This window comes from Alternaria ethzedia (assembly GCF_023757985.1).
Source record: "Alternaria ethzedia strain BMP 0044 chromosome Unknown scaffold_38, whole genome shotgun sequence".
In the NCBI taxonomy this organism is placed as follows: domain Eukaryota; kingdom Fungi; phylum Ascomycota; class Dothideomycetes; order Pleosporales; family Pleosporaceae; genus Alternaria; species Alternaria ethzedia.
This window is the reverse complement of record NW_026056231.1, coordinates 133,860-152,057: the sequence shown is the minus strand read 5'-3', so window position 1 is coordinate 152,057 and position 18,198 is coordinate 133,860. Positions and strand designations below refer to the sequence as shown.

General features: G+C 54.1%; 8 protein-coding genes across 8 annotated transcripts; 4 read left to right on the top strand and 4 right to left on the bottom strand.

Moving 5' to 3' along the window:
- Nucleotides 1–9: 9 nt before the first annotated feature.
- On the top strand, nucleotides 10–1,534 carry J4E87_009732 (uncharacterized protein; the record flags this gene model as incomplete). The annotated part of the gene is made up of 2 exons (XM_049381306.1): nucleotides 10–986; nucleotides 1,042–1,534. The coding sequence occupies 2 exons, from the start codon at nucleotides 10–12 to the stop codon at nucleotides 1,532–1,534; spliced, it is 1,470 nt and encodes a 489-aa protein (XP_049228973.1).
- Nucleotides 1,535–2,364: 830 nt separating this feature from the next.
- Nucleotides 2,365–4,186, top strand: J4E87_009731 (uncharacterized protein; the record flags this gene model as incomplete). The annotated part of the gene is made up of 3 exons (XM_049381305.1): nucleotides 2,365–2,953; nucleotides 3,003–3,858; nucleotides 3,916–4,186. The coding sequence occupies 3 exons, from the start codon at nucleotides 2,365–2,367 to the stop codon at nucleotides 4,184–4,186; spliced, it is 1,716 nt and encodes a 571-aa protein (XP_049228972.1).
- Nucleotides 4,187–4,551: 365 nt separating this feature from the next.
- J4E87_009730 (uncharacterized protein) lies at nucleotides 4,552–5,979 on the top strand (the record flags this gene model as incomplete). Its single annotated transcript, XM_049381304.1, has 3 exons — nucleotides 4,552–4,661; nucleotides 4,717–5,563; nucleotides 5,623–5,979. The coding sequence occupies 3 exons, from the start codon at nucleotides 4,552–4,554 to the stop codon at nucleotides 5,977–5,979; spliced, it is 1,314 nt and encodes a 437-aa protein (XP_049228971.1).
- Nucleotides 5,980–6,740: 761 nt separating this feature from the next.
- Nucleotides 6,741–11,227, bottom strand: J4E87_009729 (uncharacterized protein; the record flags this gene model as incomplete). Its single annotated transcript, XM_049381303.1, has 5 exons — nucleotides 6,741–6,773; nucleotides 6,832–10,574; nucleotides 10,619–10,822; nucleotides 10,872–11,147; nucleotides 11,197–11,227. The coding sequence occupies 5 exons, from the start codon at nucleotides 11,225–11,227 to the stop codon at nucleotides 6,741–6,743; spliced, it is 4,287 nt and encodes a 1,428-aa protein (XP_049228970.1).
- A 611-nt stretch (nucleotides 11,228–11,838) lies between these two features.
- J4E87_009728 (uncharacterized protein) lies at nucleotides 11,839–12,748 on the bottom strand (the record flags this gene model as incomplete). The annotated part of the gene is made up of 2 exons (XM_049381302.1): nucleotides 11,839–12,449; nucleotides 12,499–12,748. The coding sequence occupies 2 exons, from the start codon at nucleotides 12,746–12,748 to the stop codon at nucleotides 11,839–11,841; spliced, it is 861 nt and encodes a 286-aa protein (XP_049228969.1).
- A 468-nt stretch (nucleotides 12,749–13,216) lies between these two features.
- Nucleotides 13,217–14,185, top strand: J4E87_009727 (putative secondary metabolism biosynthetic enzyme; the record flags this gene model as incomplete). The annotated part of the gene is made up of 2 exons (XM_049381301.1): nucleotides 13,217–13,331; nucleotides 13,383–14,185. 2 exons carry the CDS (start codon nucleotides 13,217–13,219, stop codon nucleotides 14,183–14,185), a joined length of 918 nt encoding a protein of 305 aa, XP_049228968.1.
- A 97-nt stretch (nucleotides 14,186–14,282) lies between these two features.
- J4E87_009726 (uncharacterized protein) lies at nucleotides 14,283–16,166 on the bottom strand (the record flags this gene model as incomplete). The annotated part of the gene is made up of 5 exons (XM_049381300.1): nucleotides 14,283–14,654; nucleotides 14,721–15,053; nucleotides 15,134–15,290; nucleotides 15,341–15,850; nucleotides 15,904–16,166. 5 exons carry the CDS (start codon nucleotides 16,164–16,166, stop codon nucleotides 14,283–14,285), a joined length of 1,635 nt encoding a protein of 544 aa, XP_049228967.1.
- A 367-nt stretch (nucleotides 16,167–16,533) lies between these two features.
- Nucleotides 16,534–17,577, bottom strand: J4E87_009725 (uncharacterized protein; the record flags this gene model as incomplete). The annotated part of the gene is made up of 1 exon (XM_049381299.1): nucleotides 16,534–17,577. One exon carries the CDS (start codon nucleotides 17,575–17,577, stop codon nucleotides 16,534–16,536), a length of 1,044 nt encoding a protein of 347 aa, XP_049228966.1.
- Nucleotides 17,578–18,198: the final 621 nt, after the last annotated feature.

Here is an 18,198-nt window from a genome sequence, read left to right as displayed (position 1 = left end):
CCTCGGAGCATGTCTGTTCGTGATGCGCCTGTCAAAGCGGCACAATGGCTCGGTCGCGAACTGGGACTCGCGACAATGAAGCATGCTGGAAAAGACGTCTACATCCTCATTCTGGCACGGTACATCCGTCTGTTTGCATACGGGAGCGTGGCACTTATCCTCGCACTCTTTTTCCAAGAGCAAGGATTCTCAGATGAACAAATCGGACTCTTCATGTCGTTGACGCTGCTCGGAGATGTAGTCATCAGCCTCCTCCTCACACTTGTCGCGGATACGCTAGGCCGGCGCCGGACATTACTCCTTGGAGCCGTGTCCATGGCAATATCCGGCGCTGTTTTCGCAACAACAAGCAACTACGTGGCTTTGCTTCTAGCAGCCATCGTCGGTGTCATCAGTCCTAGTGGGAACGAGATCGGGCCGTTCAGAGCTGTGGAGGAGTCGACGTTAGCGCACCTGGTAGCCGAGGACAAGAGGTCGGACGTGTACACTTGGTATGTCGTCTTGGCTGTACTGGGCACGTCAACGGGGTTGGCAGTTGGTGGTGTTGCGGTCGACAACCTGCAGGCTATCGAGGGTTGGACGGATCTGGATGCGTATCGCGCCATCTTCTGGATTTACACTGGGGTCGGGTGTGTCAAGGCGCTGATGACTCTGTTCCTGAGCCAGAGATGCGAGCACAGCGACTGGAACGATGAACGGAACAAGTCTGCTGTATCAGTTGAGACCGAGCCGTTGCTGAACAATGACGAAACAGAGAGTCGAGATACTGCAACTCGAGACGCAGCCCCCAAAAAGCCTAAGAAGTTTTGGCATTCCCTAAGCAAGATCTCCAAGTCGAGTCGCATTGTTCTTATTAAACTCTGCAGCTTGTTCTTCCTCGATTCTTTGGGCTCGGGGATGGTCCCCTTTAGCTTGATCAACTACTACATGGAACGTAAATTTGATCTACCAAAAGGGAAGCTAGGTGGCATCATGTCTGCAACATGGTAAGTCACAACCTGATCGAAGTATGCCTTAAACCACACGCTTACGAACATACAGGTTTGTGTCGACACTTGGAAATGTCTTCGCCTCGAGTCTAGCCAAACGTCTCGGCTTAATCCAAGCAATGGTCTTCACTCATCTGCCTTCTTCTATATTTCTCGCGCTACTGCCTGTACCGTCGGGACTAGCTTTAACCATCTGCCTGCTCGTTGGTCGCTCTGTGCTCAACTCTATGGATCAGGCCCCTCGATCAGCCTTTCTCTCGATTGTGGTCTTACCAGAAGAGCGAACCGCCGTTATGGGCGTAGTCAATATACTCAAGACACTATCCCAGAGCAGTGGACCAAGTCTTACTGGTGTACTTGCTGGGAACGATCATTTCTGGGTCGCTTTTGTTGCAGCTGGTAGCTTGAAAGCGGCGTATGATTTATTGCTTCTCGCATTCTTTGGCGGACGGGTACAGCCGCGAAGTGAAGAACCGGAAGCAATTACTGGTGTAGAGGAGGATGACACTATTGAGGAGCCCGCGAATGGACACAGGACTACTTGATGTAGCTTGCACGGGCTTAAAGACACAAACAAGGAACATTGTTAGATCAATACCATCTTGATGCAGATGCAATACATTCCACAGCTTCTAGAATGTTCAACATGCCGTTTGACACTACACCGCCAGGTACGGGTGAAAGCCGAAGGCGCTACCTCGGCAAACTCCTTCTTGGGCTTACTTGTACGATTCCTTGCGTACACTGGCAACAACCTCCGACATCACAGCTATCAGCAATTCACTACGGCGCGGTCGCTATTGCCGATTTTCGGTGTGGCTGACCTAGCTATGCACATAGCATGCGCCAGTACTCCAGCTCAACGGTCAGCTTGTCGGCCACCGCTCCGATCGTGAACACCCACGCTCTGGCCAAGGACAGGCCAGCTGGGCATGCACCAGGCGTGCCACGAGACCATGTGAACGAAGAATTACCCGAGCCACCAGCATCCGTCTCTGTCTTCCTAACCCGTAGCAAGAAGGTCGCATATGGGACGACCCAATCACGTCCGCGCACGGCCGCAGGAGATGAAAGCTCCACCTGTCTGCACGCGACCCAGACCCTGGCTTGCATGGTTCGCCGCTACAACCACGCTTACCCGAAAGCCATGCTAGACCCCGCAAAATTTTATGCTTAAAGACCGCCTCATGTCCTACCACCCAATGTCACGGTAGCAGTTTCCCCGGATTTCTCTTTACTTTTGTTCTGGTTCGAGAGTGTGTGGAGCAACGTTGCAGCACCCCACTATCGTTCCCAAAGCAGCCCAGCCCTGGCCGGATCGCCATCGGCCCGATTTTCTCTGGTTTGCAAGGAGAGTTCACGGAAGAGAGCAGTCATGGCGGAAGAGAAGGAGATTCAGCCTACTACCGCGCCCCCGTTCGAGCATTATGGAGACAATGAGGAGTCCGATCACAAGCGCGCTGCTAACAAGCTTGTTGACGATGCGCGGCTTGCCACGGACAACGAACGCAAGATGACGCTGATGCAGGGTATCAAACTCTATCCCAAGGCGATTGGATGGTCTGTCCTTATCAGCACGTGTATCGTCATGGAAGGCTACGATGTCTGCCTGTTGAACAACTTCTTCGGATTCCCGCAGTTCAAGCAAAAGTATGGCGAGCAGCTTCCGGACGGGTCTTGGGAAATTCCTGCGCCATGGCAAGCCGGACTGTCGAACGGAGTCATTGTGGGCGAGATCATTGGTCTTTTCCTCAATGGGTGGATCAGTGAGGCTATCGGATACCGCTACACTGTCATGGGTTGCTTGCTTCTGATCATTGGGTTCACCACCATCTTCTTCACGGCTCAGACGGTGGTGCACTTGCTGATTGCGGAGATTCTCTGTGGTATCCCCTGGGGTGTCTTCCAGACACTTACTATCACATACGCTTGCGAGGTCTGCCCTGTTGCTCTGCGCGGATACTGTAAGTTTATCAAGCTCTACTTTCACATACACAAGCTCACATCAGTTAGTAACCACCTACGTCAACTTCTGCTGGGGTCTTGGTCAAGTCATCGGTATCGGTGTCATCCGCTCCATGGTCGACCGTGATGACGAATGGTCATATCGCATCCCCTACGCCCTCCAATGGATGTGGCCCGTCCCCCTCATCATCGGTGTCTTCCTAGCGCCCGAGTCACCATGGTGGCTAGTCCGTAAAGGGAGAATCGAAGATGCGAAGAAATCTCTGCTTCGACTCACCAGTCTAGACCGAGAAACTGATTTCGATGCCGACGAAACGGTAGCCATGATGGTGCACACGACCGCGCTCGAAGAGAAGATCACCCAGGGAGCCAGCTACTGGGACTGCTTCAAGGGTACTGATTTGCGTCGTACGGAGATTGTCTGCATGGCCTGGGCGATGCAGAACTTGAGTGGAAACGCTTTCTCGGGTTACTCTTCCTACTTCCTCCAACAGGCCGGTCTGCCCGCATCGACTTCGTATGACTTCGCAATGGGTCAGTACGGTATTAACATGGCCGGTGTCTTTGGCGCTTGGTACCTCATGAAGGTCGGTTTCGGACGCCGAACACTCTACCTAGGTGGTCTTTGTGGACTATGCGTTATGCTCTTCGTCATGGGTTTCCTTGGCCTGGTACCAGCCTCCCAGCGGGAGAAGGGCGCCATGGCTACCGGAGCTATGATGATCGTATGGGCTATGTTCTACCAGTTGACCGTCGGCACCGTATGCTACTCTCTCGTTGCTGAGCTTTCAACCCGCCGCCTCGCTATCAAGACCGTGGTCCTCGGCCGCAACCTCTACAACGTAATCGGCATCATCACCTCCGTCCTCACACCCTACATGCTCAACCCCGGAGCCTGGAACTGGTACGTCCCTCCCTCACTCCCTTCCTCTCCTTCTTCCCTCTGCTAACCACACCCCAGGGGCAACTACGCCGGATTCTTCTGGGCCGGCTCCTGCTTCCTAAGTATCATCTACACCTACTTCCGCCTACCCGAACCCAAGGGCCGCTCTTTCGCTGAACTTGATCTCCTCTTCGAGAAGCGCGTCAGCGCGCGCAAGTTTGCAAGCACGACTGTCGATGTGTTTGAGGACAGCCATATCCAGGGGACTGCTGCTTTTGACCGCTATGAAGAGAAAGTTGATGCTGCTGTGAGAACTGAATCTGTTGCTGTTGGTGTTTCGAAGGTTTAATGACAAGAAGATTTAGGGTGTCTATGTGTTGAGTGGGAAGATGTTGCATGTATGAGCGTATGATGTGCACGTTTCTTGTTCGATGGGGTGCTGGGGTTGAGCGGAACTATTTTAATCGAACCTCTTATCACGTTTCGAGTGACTTTGCGACTTGTTTCGAGTGATGGACCAATGCAACGCGCTGCAGGCGCAAGCGTCTATGCATATTCTTTGCTATGGAGATTAGGTTTCGAATGAGCTAGTGGGATCCCTGTCATCTATGGGTACAGTAAGAGCGGAACCTTATGCCGCGGACGTACACAACCTTCAGCTGTTGCCATCTTCCTGCGCGACCCTTCAACGAACTCACCTTACCTCCACCAGCCATGTCATCATCCGAATGGCTATCCGAGCGCGTCTTGCCTGACGGCTCCGTTGAACCAGTGGGGCTCGGTGTCCAGTGTAACTTCAACGGTGAGCTCATTTGCAGGCCGAAGTACGATCCATGACTCCCACAATCACTCCCTCTGCTAATCGCGAAAAACGCGTAGATGCATCGCCTCCCCTATACGACGCGAAAGGGCAGTGGAGGCAGCAATCACAGCAAGAAAATCATGTCGCGCACTGACCAACAAGATTCACGCTTCATTACCCCTGGAGCTCCGCAACACGGTATATGCGTATATCGTCGGGCCGAACGCTCAACCCTGTGAGCTGACGGGCAAGCGTCATGTATACGGCAGCAAAGTACGCATCGGAAAATATAACTCAGAGGACTGGTCGAAATGGGACGAAAAACTACATGTGCAGCCCAAATCCTGGGCCATGGACCCGGCATACTTTGGAGTGCAGGTCGCGCAAGAACTCGCCGAAGCTTACTATTCAACGAACACTTTCTACATCACGTCGGATGAGGAGATGATCAAGCTGTTCAAAGCCGACCCTTTCCAGATGGGTACAAAGCCATATGAGTTAATCCGCAAGTTCACGCTTGCACTTAACTTCTACGAGACGAACCTAGAGAGCGGAGATGAACTAATGGCTATGTACAATAACCTCCAGTCGCTCCAGCTATTACCTACAAAGCGAAACCACGAGATCTGCATTCGTCTTGAAACATCTTTCCACGCGTGGGGAAACAAGCCATATCCTTATTCAATGGAGGACAGGCGAGTCATGCTCAACATCCTCGAGGTGCTACGACAACCCGTGTACGACCTCATACATAGAGGCAAAGCGATTCGAATCTTCCAAGCAAATCTCGACCACATGAAGGACCCGAGTTGGAGGCAGGTCAGTGATGTCTCTGTAAGATACCTGATCAATCCCAAGAGAGGACGGGGAAGGTGGTGGCCTAGGGGTCAACTATTCGGTATGACGGAGGAGGAGTGGCGCAAGGTATTTGGAATGCTCATTAGAACCCTATGTGTATCAATGAGTAGGCTAACAAGAGACAGGAGAAAGAAGAAGCCAGTAACGCAGATCCAACACAGCATTTCATCTTTCGTCCGCGTGCTGCGGAGGACGAGCAAGAAGTAGACAACGCAGACAACGCAGACGACGTAGACGACGACGAAAATGACGACTTTATCGAAGAAGCCCTCATGCCATACTTTCTCGGTTACGAATTCAAGCGACACCCCACACTCGACGACGAAACCACGGTCAAAGTGCGCGAAGCCTTCAGAACGCGGTGGAACGACCAAGATGCTCTGACCGGATTTGTTTACAGCATGGACCATAAGCACAACAGAGACTTTGAAGGGCCGTATGGATGGGAGAACAGATTCTGTAATCGACGACGAGCCCCCTAGTAATGTACGCAACGCACAGCCGTGCCATACGCCAAGATGCTCTTTAATGAATAAATTTGTTTAAATACACAAACATTCTAGCTTTTAAAGGCTTTCTCCTACAAGTAAGATTTATAAGAAAACAGGCCTTCTGCTAACCTACAGGCACAAATAGCTTAAATAATAGTCTTAGGCTTAGCAGCTAACTTAAAAGATAAGCTACAAATTAAAAAATTGTTAAATTATTAAAAGATACTTCTATAACGAGAACTATAAAACTCTATAAGCCTATTTAGGCCTAAAGATATAGATGCTCTTTAATAAGAGAGAGAGATCGATCTGTAGAGAGACGATTGGAGTATACAACCACATCCAACCTATAGCTCCAATCAACATCAAAACACGTATTCACAGCACAACAAGCGCACAACATTCCATCAATCAACCAGAGAACGAATTAGATTAAGTAACTAACCATGTGCACAAAACGCAGCAGTCGCTCAGACCCAATCCTCCCTACTGCACAGCCAGCACCAAGACTGGCCCAAAAGCCTCCGTCTCAAGTGAAAGCTTTAGTACAAGAAGAGTAAGCGTGAACAAAGGAAAGGGCGTGCGTCGCAGCGACAGTGGGAAAAAAGGGAGAGGGACAGGTCCAACGCTCAAGGGTATGAAAAGTTTGTTGTGACAAAGCCATGCTAAACATGTGTACTCATACAAAAGAGCGATTCGGGGTGTGCGAGTGTGTGTGGTGGTTTGGAGTGGGAATGATCGGGGGGGGGGGGTTAGTTTCCACCGGAAGCCAGGTGATCGGCGGCCTATTGGAAATTGTTAGTTGGAGTCTTCTTCTACATAGAGTGTGGTTGCATTGCTTACCTTGTTGATGTCGTAGTCGTACTTCTCGAGCGCAGACAAGGCGTCGTTACGTCCATAGCCCATACCGGTCAGCTTCTTGAGGATAGGGTCGTCATGCTCGGTTCCAGTGCTGATGGCACGACCAAGCGAGGGCATCTGAGGCGACAATCCCTGAGACTTGGATGAAGAAGCAGCAGCCTCCTCATTGTCGAGAGTGTCAAAGACAGACTTGCCAAAGTCAGTGGACGCTTGCTGCGAGTGTGAGCCCTTGTCGGTCTGCGACGACTCGAGGTTGGAGAAGATGGCATCCCAGTCCTGGGACGAGGCAGCGGGTTGAGGCTGCTGGGGCTGTCCTCCAAAGGTCTGCGACAGGTGTTCAAAGTCACTGAAGCTGTCATCACCACGCGGCTTGCCGGTGGGAGTCTGCTGAGAAGCCATAGTGTTTGACTTGGAGGCAGCTGGCGAGTCAAACACTGGGTTGAACTCGTCAAGACCTTCACGGTTCTGCGAAGAGAACATGAAGTCGTCATCAGCGCGGTCATCCTCCTTGGCATCCGCTAGATCATCAAATCCGGCGTCGAAGTCATCGTTGAAGGCAGACTTGCCGAGTTGGGGGACGTTGTTGGAAGGCGATGGGCCCTTGTTGTTCTCATTGGCACCGTACGATACTGCAGAGTGGTATTGGTCGGATGGAACGGTCGATGATGGAGTATCTAGAGGAGGGGGCGATGTGGTCGCAGACTTGGAAGGGCCGCCAAAGAGAGCAGCTCCGTGACCGCCAGGAGGATTGTACGACTTCTCCGGGCCTTGCGCGGTGTCAGGAGATCCTGGCGACGTTGGGTCTTCGCGAGCAGGAAGAAGACCACCGAACTCAGGGGGGAATTGGTTCGATCCGCTTCTGGTCTGGTTCACACTGGACTCGTAGGTGGGTGGGGACTTCTGCGCGCTGGGAGAGGGCAAGCCACCGATATTGGAGTCCAGGCGAGTAGTTGGCGGCGGAGCTCTGTACAGCTCGTCACTTGACGCAGTACCTGGTCGCTGCTGTTGCTGAGAGCGCTGCTCTTGTCCTGTGCTAGTACGCTTCTGGTTTGGCGACGCGGATGTGAAGTTGTCATCGAATCCACGCTCATCGTTACTGTCACTGTCATCGTCGTGAGCGAGGTCCTCGATCGGAGGGAACTCCTTGTTGAACCTGTTGGAGTTGTCCGCGGGTGCGCTTGTGGTGGATGCAGTAGCAGTGTTCTGACGACTGGGACCAAAGCCAGCGAATGCCGCATCGAAATCATCCTTGCCTCCACGGGGTTGTTCACCAGAAGTGCTGCCGAAGGGGTCGGCGCGGTTGATGTTCCTGTTGGGGGCGCTCAGGCTGCTCTCTCCAGTTTGGTTCTGTTGAAGAGGCGTAGCAGCCTCACGTGGGAAGGCACCAGGAATGTCAACACCAGCTGAAGGTGCTCCGAAGTTAGAGAAGGCATCCTTACGGTCCTCAGCTCTGGTTGAGCGCTGAGTATCACTGGTGATACTGGCTACAGGAGATGCTGATGAGAAGTTGCGGTTGAACAGAGAAGGGTTGAAGTTGTCGGTTTCTGTACGGTTAGTTTCAGTTCGCTCCACCGTAGGCTTCTCTGCTATTGGTGTGCTCGCAGGAGATGCCTGGGAGATTGTAGGTGTCTCGTTGCCAGGACCACCGTATCTGCTGGCAGGAGCAGTAGCTCGCACGGAAGAGCTGAACGAGTCGGACCTCTGGCCGCCTTCCCTCAGAGGCAGGAATGAAGAGCCGAATTGACGCGACTCAGGGGGAGCTGGCGGGTCTGCAGCGCGAGGGGATTCCTGGTAAGAAGACAGAGGGGGTGAGGTAGACGGTGTGGGAACGTCAGGTCCTTCGGAAGAGCGCACTGATTGGCCGGATGGAACAGAGAAGCTGGGCCCTTGGCTCTGGTTCTCGGGACGGAAAGAGACGGGAGGTGCTGTGCTTTGAGGAGTGCCGAAGCTGCCAAAAACGCTGTCAAAGTCCTTGTGCGGGCCTTCACGTGCGAATCCAGATGGCGACATGGTGTTCTCCGCAACGGGTTGGGGCGACTTGCGGAAGAATGGGTTCGTGCTCTGGCTCGTAGTGGACGCCGCGGGGCTGACGGCGACGGCGGGGGTCTGGGCCTGCGGACTGCGTGTGCCCTCTTCCTGCGACTTGGTCAAGTCGTTCATTTCGTTCCTGATCTTGTCGCGCTCTCCCTCATTGGTAGCAAGCTGCTTCTTGTTGATAGCAACCATGCCCTTCTGCTGCCGGGCATCATTCCTCATCTTGTCAAGCTGGGGACGCAGCTGTCCAATCTCGGTGTTAAGCTGGCGAATGCGTTCTTTCAAGCTGTTGTTCTCACGCTGGTCAGCCTCAAGTTGACCTCCCACCTGGCGGTGCTGATTCTGAAGATCCTGGTAAGAGCCCTCGATCATAGCAAGGTCCTGTTGCAGCTTGCGAGTCTCGTTGCGAGAGGCAGCCAGTCGGTCCTCTAGCGCCTTGACAGCCTTGACTTCCTGGTCGTACTGGGTCTTGAACTGCGAGAGGCGCAGCTCGAGATCGCGCTTCTGGGTGTTGACACTGTTGAGATCGCCCTCTGTCGCAGTCTTCTTGTTCTGAACTTCCTGCATCTGGTTTCGGAGAGTGGTCATCTGGTTAGACATGTTGGCCAGGTCAGTCGAGTCTTGTGTCAGCTTCTTGTTGATCTCAGCAACATCCTCTCCACCCAGCAAATCGTCCATTGCGGATGGTGTGGAGTGCTGTGGCACGCCAGAGGTACCCGATTGGCCTGTAGAATGCGCAGTAAGAGTCTGACCGAATGAAGAACTAGGCATGAACGGCTTGAAGGTGGAAGCGGGGTTTCGCGGTTGAGGCTGGAATGGGTGAGGAGACGTGGGCGAAGTTGGCTTGCTTCCGAAAGGATCAGCCTCGAATGGCTTGCTGAAGGTAGCCGAGCCGCCTGTCGATTGCGGTTGCTGAGGAGCAGGAGCCGGTGCTGTGAAGGCGTCGAGTCCGAAGAGATCATCTGCAGCTGATTTGGCGGCGCGAGGAACGGGTGGCGCTGGCTGAGGAGCGGCTACTGGTACTGCTTGGTTGGCGGCTGTTCGTAGGCTCGGGGGGATCAGGCTGGGTGGAAGCGTTGCTGGAAGCTGGTCGCCCTTCCGTTGTTGACGGATGAGGTACATTGCGACTGCGAACTCGTCCTTGGACAGCTGACCTTCCGAATTGATGTCTGCGAGGTCCCATATTCCTGCGAGGACATCTTCGGGCAGGCCGGAATCGCTGAAAAAGCGTACTGCCTGGTCTCCAGTAATGAAACCGCGACCCATGGTGTCAACCGTCTTGAAGAGGTTGTCGTAAGACGCCTTCTCTTGTGGGCTGATGAGCCAATCGCTGCCGGTCGGTTGGGGTGCTGGAGCCGGTGCTCCAAATGGCGTTCGTCCGAGGGGACTCGATTGCCGCGGCTGGTTTTGCTGGCCGCTGAACTGGCGTGGGATGGACATGGATTGGTCAGGTCGGCCTGGTGGAGGTGGGAGTTGTCCCCGTCGCGAGGCGGCTTCGTACAGACCTGGGGGTAGGGCGGTCGGGAGGGCCTTCATGTTGCCAGTTCGGTAGGAGGCGAGCATGTGCATGGCAATGATGAATTCGGTGACGTTCAAGGCGCCGCGCTGCTCCGTGTCGGAAAGATTCCAGATGCGACCGAGGACTTCGTTGGGTAACCGCGCTTTCTCGAAGATCTCCTTTGCATTCTCGCCTGGAAATGTTAGAGTCGCACTAGTCGAGTATCAAGACACATACCAGAGAGCACGCCATTGACGGCCCCAGACTTCTCGAAGAGGCCTGCGTATTCAGCAGCCTTGGCGGGTACTAGCGGAGGCACGCGGATGGGGCCGTTGCCGCTCATCTGAGGTTGTATCGAACCGGTGGGTTGTGGAGAGAAGCTCGGGGCGGCGGGAGGAGCGGATGGGATGTTCAAGCCCTCGAACTTGGGCAGGGGCGCAGCTGCGGGAGTGTCAGCGCATGGCTATACTACGGGCCATTGAGGTCATACGTCTAAAGGCCAGCTCTGGGGCGGGGTCTCTGCCGGCCTGGTAGTGTCCGATGAGGCGCAGGACCTGGCAGAAGCCGGCCATGGTCAGGAGACCGCGGTTCTCCGTGTCTGCAATCTGCCATATCTCGCCCAGGACAGCGGGTGCCAACTTGGTGCGCTCGAAGAACTTGACGGCAATCTCGCCTGTTATGACGCCCAGCTTCTCCGTGTCGGCTTGCTGGAAGAGGAACTGGAAGACGCGCTTCTCCTCGGGCGTCAGGTTGAGGACGGGCTGGTCTGCGCCGCGTTAGCTAGGACGTGGGCAAGTGTATGTGTCAGCACGCACTCAATTCGCCGCTCTGTGCGAGGTCCGCCATGGCTGTGTGGGCTCCGTGGACGGCGCTCGTGGTTGTTAGGCTTCTGCCTGGGTGGATGAGGCTGAAGCTCCCGGCGCTGTCGTGTAATGGAGCGGGGAAGCTTTGGGCGGCCGGGCGGTGGACTGCTGCAGGGCTAGCGGCCGGCGGCTACACGCGAAAAAACACCTCTCGAGTAGCGATGGAAAGCCCTTGGGGGTGAAGGGGGCGCGATGGTGGTAGCAATGTTGGTGGAGGGTTGGCCTTGGGGAGATGCGCCGGAAGCTTGATCCTAGTGATGCTAGGCGCGAGTTAGTCGTTAGTGCTGCGTCGATGCTCACAACTCGTCTATTGGGCGGGAACACAGCAGCTGTCACGGGCCCAGCCACGCTGTCGATGCATCCCATCCCGCCCTGCCACTCATTTCCATGCACATGGCCGGCCTCCGCATTTCACCCAAGCCGCCGGCCAATCGCACACGCTGAATTATTCCGGATGTGTAACCTGACGCACCGGGTCATCAGCGGTGGATACGCATGTGAAATTGACGCTGCTGTGTGAGGATGGGTGTTGTCATTACTTCGTGATTACAAGTCTTGTACAATAGAGTGGTGAAGGGCCTGTACCCCGACGCTTCATCGCCGCTCGCCACGGCCCCGGCTGTTCTTCTCTCTCCAGCACTTGACAAAAGCCAGACTAGGGCTCACTTCCTCACGCCTCCCCCACGCCCGTCCCAGCAGCCAGTCAGTGACACTGATCACCTTGGCCGTCCTGTCCCAGTGCTGGCCCTCTTCCGTGTGCTCGATGATGTGATTCAAGATGCGCCCCTCTTCGTCGAACTCAAACTTGAACAGCCCAGTAAACTCCTGGTGCGGCCTCTTGGACCCCGCGACGATGCTCGTAATCTTTTCGACTACGTCGCTGACCTGGCCGTTCTCCTTCTCCGACTTGCATGTCTGCCACCGGACTATGAGCTTCTCGTTGCGTACGTTGCTTGTGGTGGATCCTCCGTTCTTGACCATGCGCTCAGACAATATCTTGAGCTTTACATTGCCCAGTACGGGAACTTGGTCCCATGCGACCGGTGCTGTCCATAATGCTGCTGTGTAGGCGTACCTCCCGCTTACGTTGGGTAGGTGCGGGTGCGTCGAGGGGAACAGTTGAAGACTGATCTGCGGGGACAGTATGTCTTGCGGTAGGGGCGATATCAAGAGCGTGGGTAGGCGATCGTGGAGTACTCGGATTGCTGTGACCGTATTAGCCATCTAATCCTACATGTAGAAGGTGCCACCCACTGTTTCCTAGTTTCAAGTTGCGCTCGTTGGAACGCGCCTTCTCGCGCTCATGGGATTCCGGATGGGAGCATGGCGACGAGCTAGTGAACCAGTGCCTCGACACGGATGCCTGTCTCGCGCCGGCGTCGCTGAGGGTCCTCTTGTACTGCTTGAGCCCCAGCAGCCGGGGCGCAGTGAGCGATCTCGCTGTCCTAGTGGGGAGTTGCGTGCGGGCAAACGTGGAGAAGCGCCGCATCAGACCGCTGGTCATCTGTGTGGATAGGGATATGCGACCATAGGTGAAGATATACTAGGTGTGAAATGGCAATTGCGGAGGATTCGCTGTCTTCATACGCTAGTCGTATGACCGAAAAGCGTGCTCAGGTGGGTCCAGCCTCCAAATGCCGGGGTAGGGGTCGTGACGTAGGTTTACCGACCATGTACATCCCGCCGTAGCTACCGTCCTCGCCACGCCTGTTCGCATTGAGATGTCCCGGTGGGACGATCGATCTCCAGATGCACAATGACGCCTATAAAGATGAGGATATCTCTGCTCGATGCTTTCTTGGATGAATTTTCAATCTCGTCTCAGTAAATTCCCTAAAACGCCAGTTAGACCTTTTGTTTACAAAGGGTAAGAACGACCCCGCAGTTACCCCATATCCAAGCTACCACTAACATATCGAGTATTAGATCGCGAACATACAAGAACATTCTTCCACTCCCCAGATTCTCCACAATGGCCCCCTCAGGGAAGCGCATCGTCTTCACAGGCGGCTCAGGAAAGGCTGGACGCCATATCATCCCAGAACTCATCAAGAAGGGCTACTCGGTACTCAATCTGGACTTGACAGGTACATCCCCGTTTTCTTCGCTGCACTGTTCTATCAATTGACATCAACTAGACTTCCCCGATCCGAACGCTGGAGTCTTCACCCTCAAAACCGACCTCACAGACAGCGGCCAGGTCTTCAACGCGCTCACAACCCACTTCAACTTCGCCGGCTATGAAGGACCTCACGTACCCGGCCCACCAGACGCAGTCATCCACTTCGCAGCCTACGCACGAAACATGCTGGTACCCGATAACGAGTGCTATGCCGGCAACGTAAGGTCCACATACAATGTTATCGAGGCAGCATGCAAACTTGGTGTCAAGAAGATCATCATCGCCAGCAGCGAAACCACCTACGAAGTGTGCTTTGGCCAGGGAGATCTCGACTACACCGCGTTCCCACTGACTGAAGATATGGACGTAAACCCCATGGACACCTATGCCATCTCTAAACTCTGCGGCGAGCGCGTAGCCCGCGGCTTCGCCCGCAGATTCGACGCCGACATATACGCTCTCCGAATCGGAAACGTCATCGAGCCCCACGAGTACGAGCGCGACTTCCCAAAATACATCAAGTCCCCAGAGTGCCGCAAGAGGAACGCTTGGGCATACATTGACGCTCGTGATCTTGGTCAGATTTGCGATCTATGCGTACAGAAGGATGGACTGGGCTTCCAGGTCTTCAACGCAACGAACGATACCATCACTGCCACATTCCCGACGAAGCAATTTCTGGAACAGTATGCACCGAATACGCCCATCACAAGGGAGATGGATGAGTGGGAAGCGCCGCTGAGCAACCGCAAGATTAGGGATGTTCTTGGATTCAAGGAGGAACACAACTGGCGGAAGTACTACAACCCTGATCAGTAGACGCGATATTGCAACCATCAGCGATGTCAAACACATGTTCAAGGTTCAGATATTTGAATTTTCGTTTGAGTCCTGTGATGTTCATATCTTAGTACTCTTACACCGCATCTCCTCTTTCCTCCACACCACTCCGTCCATGTTGCTCACTCACAGGAGCGACGATATTTCCATCGTCCCCACCCACCTTCACCCTCCCAGTATCCCCCTTATGCCCCTGCGTACCAATCCTCAGAAAGGGAACAAGAAGCAGCCCAGGTACCGATGCCGCGGCAGCGAACCAAAACACCGCCGCAAATGGCTCAGCCGCATTTTTCGCGTAGTAGCCAGAGGTAGCAGGACGTCTTTGGACGGCATCGAATATGGCAGTCGCGGCACCATACGCAATCGCAGTACACAGACGAGTCAGAGTCTGGAATAGCGACCCGGCAATGGATTGTTTGTTTGTAGGCATGGATGAGAGGACGTACATCTATTCGTGATCAGTGTCAAGAATCACTTACAAGACACAAGGAAACTGCAAGGGAGAGAAACTTACATTAGCGACAATGAACTGGAAATCCACCCCTATAACACACAAACACAGTGCGGGGAAAGAAAACGCCCAATAGGAGTCTCCGTACCTCTGCACGGCAGCGAGGGTGAACGAGACGGTTAGTGCAGCGGCACCGATGCCGACGAGCAGTTTGTTGGAGACTTTGTGCTGGACGAGGGCGGCGACGGCGTTGGCGGTTAGACCGACGATTACCATGGGTAGCATGTGCACGCCTGTCATGAGGGCGTTGTAGTTGAGTTGGGTTTGGAAGTAGAGTGCGATCCAGAAGGAGAAGATGGGGAAGCCGAGGAAGCCGCAGGAGAGGACGATGAGGAGCTGGGGTTGGTGGGCGTGTTAGTAGTTTGTGTTGCTATCTTCTGGTGGTGGTAGAGATGGGGATAAGAAGGAGGACTTACAAGGGAAAAGTCCCGGTCATACCAGATCTTCATATCGATCATAGCATATGGGTATTTGATCTCCCATACGACAAACGCCGCGATGAGAATAAGACCTAGAATCAGTAGGACTAGAACATACGGCGTCTTCCACCCCTGCGGTGCATCGCCTCCGAGACTACGCCATAATCAGTTTGACGTCCTCTCAACCCTAGAAAGAGAACATACCTCAACGCCGCACAAAACATCCCAATCCCCAACACCGTCAACCCCGTCCCCGGCAAATCCAACCTCTTAACCGTCTCGGCATCCAACCTCCTCTTGGGCGTCCCATCCCTCGGCACCGTAAACGCCGCAACAATACTAGTCACAAAGTACACAATAGCAAGTAACCAAAACCCCGCTCTCCAACTAAACACCTGCGTAAACAATCCCGATAATATCGTCCCGAAAACAAAGCCCATGGGGTTTCCAGCGCTGAAGCAGCCAAAAGCGCGGTTCTTGCGTCGGCTGGGCAACTCGTAGATGGCGCCGAGCATACCTTGGGCTGGGGGCACGGAGGACGCGGAGAAGATGCCTAGCACGCCGCAGAGGATATCCAAAGTCATGCCCGAGGTGGAGAAACCGGCGCCGAGACAGAAGACGGAGAAGAGGAACATGGAGGCTATAAACATGGCTTTGCGGCCAAAGAGGTCGGCTACGCTGCCGAAGAAAAGGAGGAGGGATCCTGCTGTGAGTCTATGGGGTTTCAGTCTGTGCTTCTCGAGTTGTTCTGCTGGATATATACTTACGATGTCGCTGCGTTCATCCATGTGATTTCCGCGTTCGTCATGTTGAGGTCCCGTGCAGCGAAGGAACTCATGACTGTGATTGACCCAGTTAGGAAGCTCGTCATGGCCACGGCCATGGTCACCGAGGCGATGAACATGCATTCTTGTAACGTCGATGTGAAGCATTCTGGTCGCGCGTTGGGGTCCTTGTCGCTGATTGGCCGGTCATGATAGGAAATGGAAGCGGCGACTTCGGCGTCTGCGTCTGCTGCGTCCGCCCCCATTTCGTCTCGGAACGCTGAACGAAAAGTTGAAAGAAGCGCAAAGAGCAATTGATAGAAAAGATGCTATGCGAGTTTCGAATTGACGAGACAGGGATCTGATGAGCAATGATCGAAATGCGCCGATTGTGGAATTATTCAGCGCGCGGAATTCATCCATGAGGCCGCGCTTGTTGCATAATGTCTAGCCGCTATTTAGGCAAGTTATGGCTGCACTATTCCCGGCTTGCATATATGCGCAGTTACGGACTCGGAGAAACACCGATGTCAAGGTCCGCGGAGTGTGTTAAAATGCGTTAGTAATCAGATGGTAGGCTCATAACGAGTGTGAGAGTGAAGAAGATGGATATCATGGTGAACGTACGTTATCTTACAGCTTAATTACTTTCCACTCACCTAGTTGCATCCGTCCTAGTTGACCACCTAATGGTCCTTGTACCTCCCTTCCATTGGCCCAGAGCTTCTTGCCTGCCCAATGCTCGATGAATCCATCTGGACCTGATACTATGATCAACCTTGAGCCGCTCTCTGCTCGTTGCCTTTGTATCTTCTTCTCGATCTCGGATGGATGGATAAATGTCTTCTCCTCGTCGACGTAGTAGTTGACACGGAGGCCTTCGCCTTTCGTTGCTTCGCTCCGCTTCTTGAGCGCATGCAGTTCCTTTACCACAATGCCCTTGGACGCGGTAGATGAGTCCTCTGCAAGTGGTGCAGCTGCAACGGACTCGCTGGAACCGAAGAAGCTCTGCCACCAGCCTACGCGATCCAACGCAGATGCTGTGCTACCTTTGTCGTCGCTGATGCCCCCTACACATTCTTCACGCCGCCTATTCGCCCATAGTATGTGCATCCGGCTTCCAGTCCTTCTTCCTAGGGCTTGCGCAACTTGCATCGCAGGTGCTATGCCGGTCCCGCCTGCCAGGAAGACAACCTCTATGATATCGCGCGGAAGCTCAAGTTCGGTGTTCGGTCCTCGTAGCTCGACGGTGGATTGTTCGGGTAGTCGATGCAGGTAGGTCGAGACCTCGCCTCCCTGTTCTTGCCGTATGAGCAGCCTCATATCCTCAGGCTCATTCTCGCCATTCTTGTGGACGTCTGGTGGTAAAGGCGGCAGTGGTGTGTATGCGCGCGCAATCTGTAGCTGTGGCTGCTTAATCTGGACACTCCAGATACTGCGCTTCCACACTTCCTTCACACTTTCCGTGTCCGAGACACCATTGCTATTGCGTAATGTAAATATTGCGCTGGTCGACGAGACGGGCTGCTTGTCTACGAGAGTGTACGGCGTGAAGGTATGCGGGTTCAACGATGCGTCGGAGGGGTCGGCGGATCTGGTGAAGCGATAGGCGGCGCCGCCAATGGCTGAGGTCCCGAGTACTATCAAGGGCCCTGCTCGCCGTTTGAGCCAGGACATGGCGTCTATGGGAATTGGTCGTCTCCAACAAGATGTCGTGGTCTCTCGCCGTGGAAACGCTGCGGAAGAATCTCGACATGACGACATGGCCCAAGCGCGATGCCCACCCTAGTATGCCGAGGCGTGATCATGTCCGACGCCATCATTACTAAAGGGTATCTTGTGGCATTCTGATATCTGATGCGCAGATCGAGACCGTCAGGCTGAGTTAGAGGCCATACCAGTATTGCTCTATGTGTCGTCCAGTAGACTCTTTCCTGGCACCTGTGAGAGTGAAGAGGTTCGACTTCGTGGGGCTGCTGTAGCGCGCGTGGGATGGCTGTAACGCGTCTCTGACTTCTAGAACATGGCGCGGGGTTTTAAGGAGGTGGCAAGAGGTCGATCGGCTGGGTGAAACAACATTAGCGAAGGTTGCTTTCCTTTTCGAGGACATGCACACCTCAGATGCGTCGAGCAGCTAAGCGGCTGCTTCCGTTGGACCCTGCATCTGGGGCCTATTGACCCTAACCAGGTGGCGTCCTGGCATGAGATCGTTATCGTTCATTGTAACACTTCCATCGCTTTACCACCGCTCTCGCCGCTCTCCTACTGTCAGCCTTCCATCTACTCAAGTACAGCCAA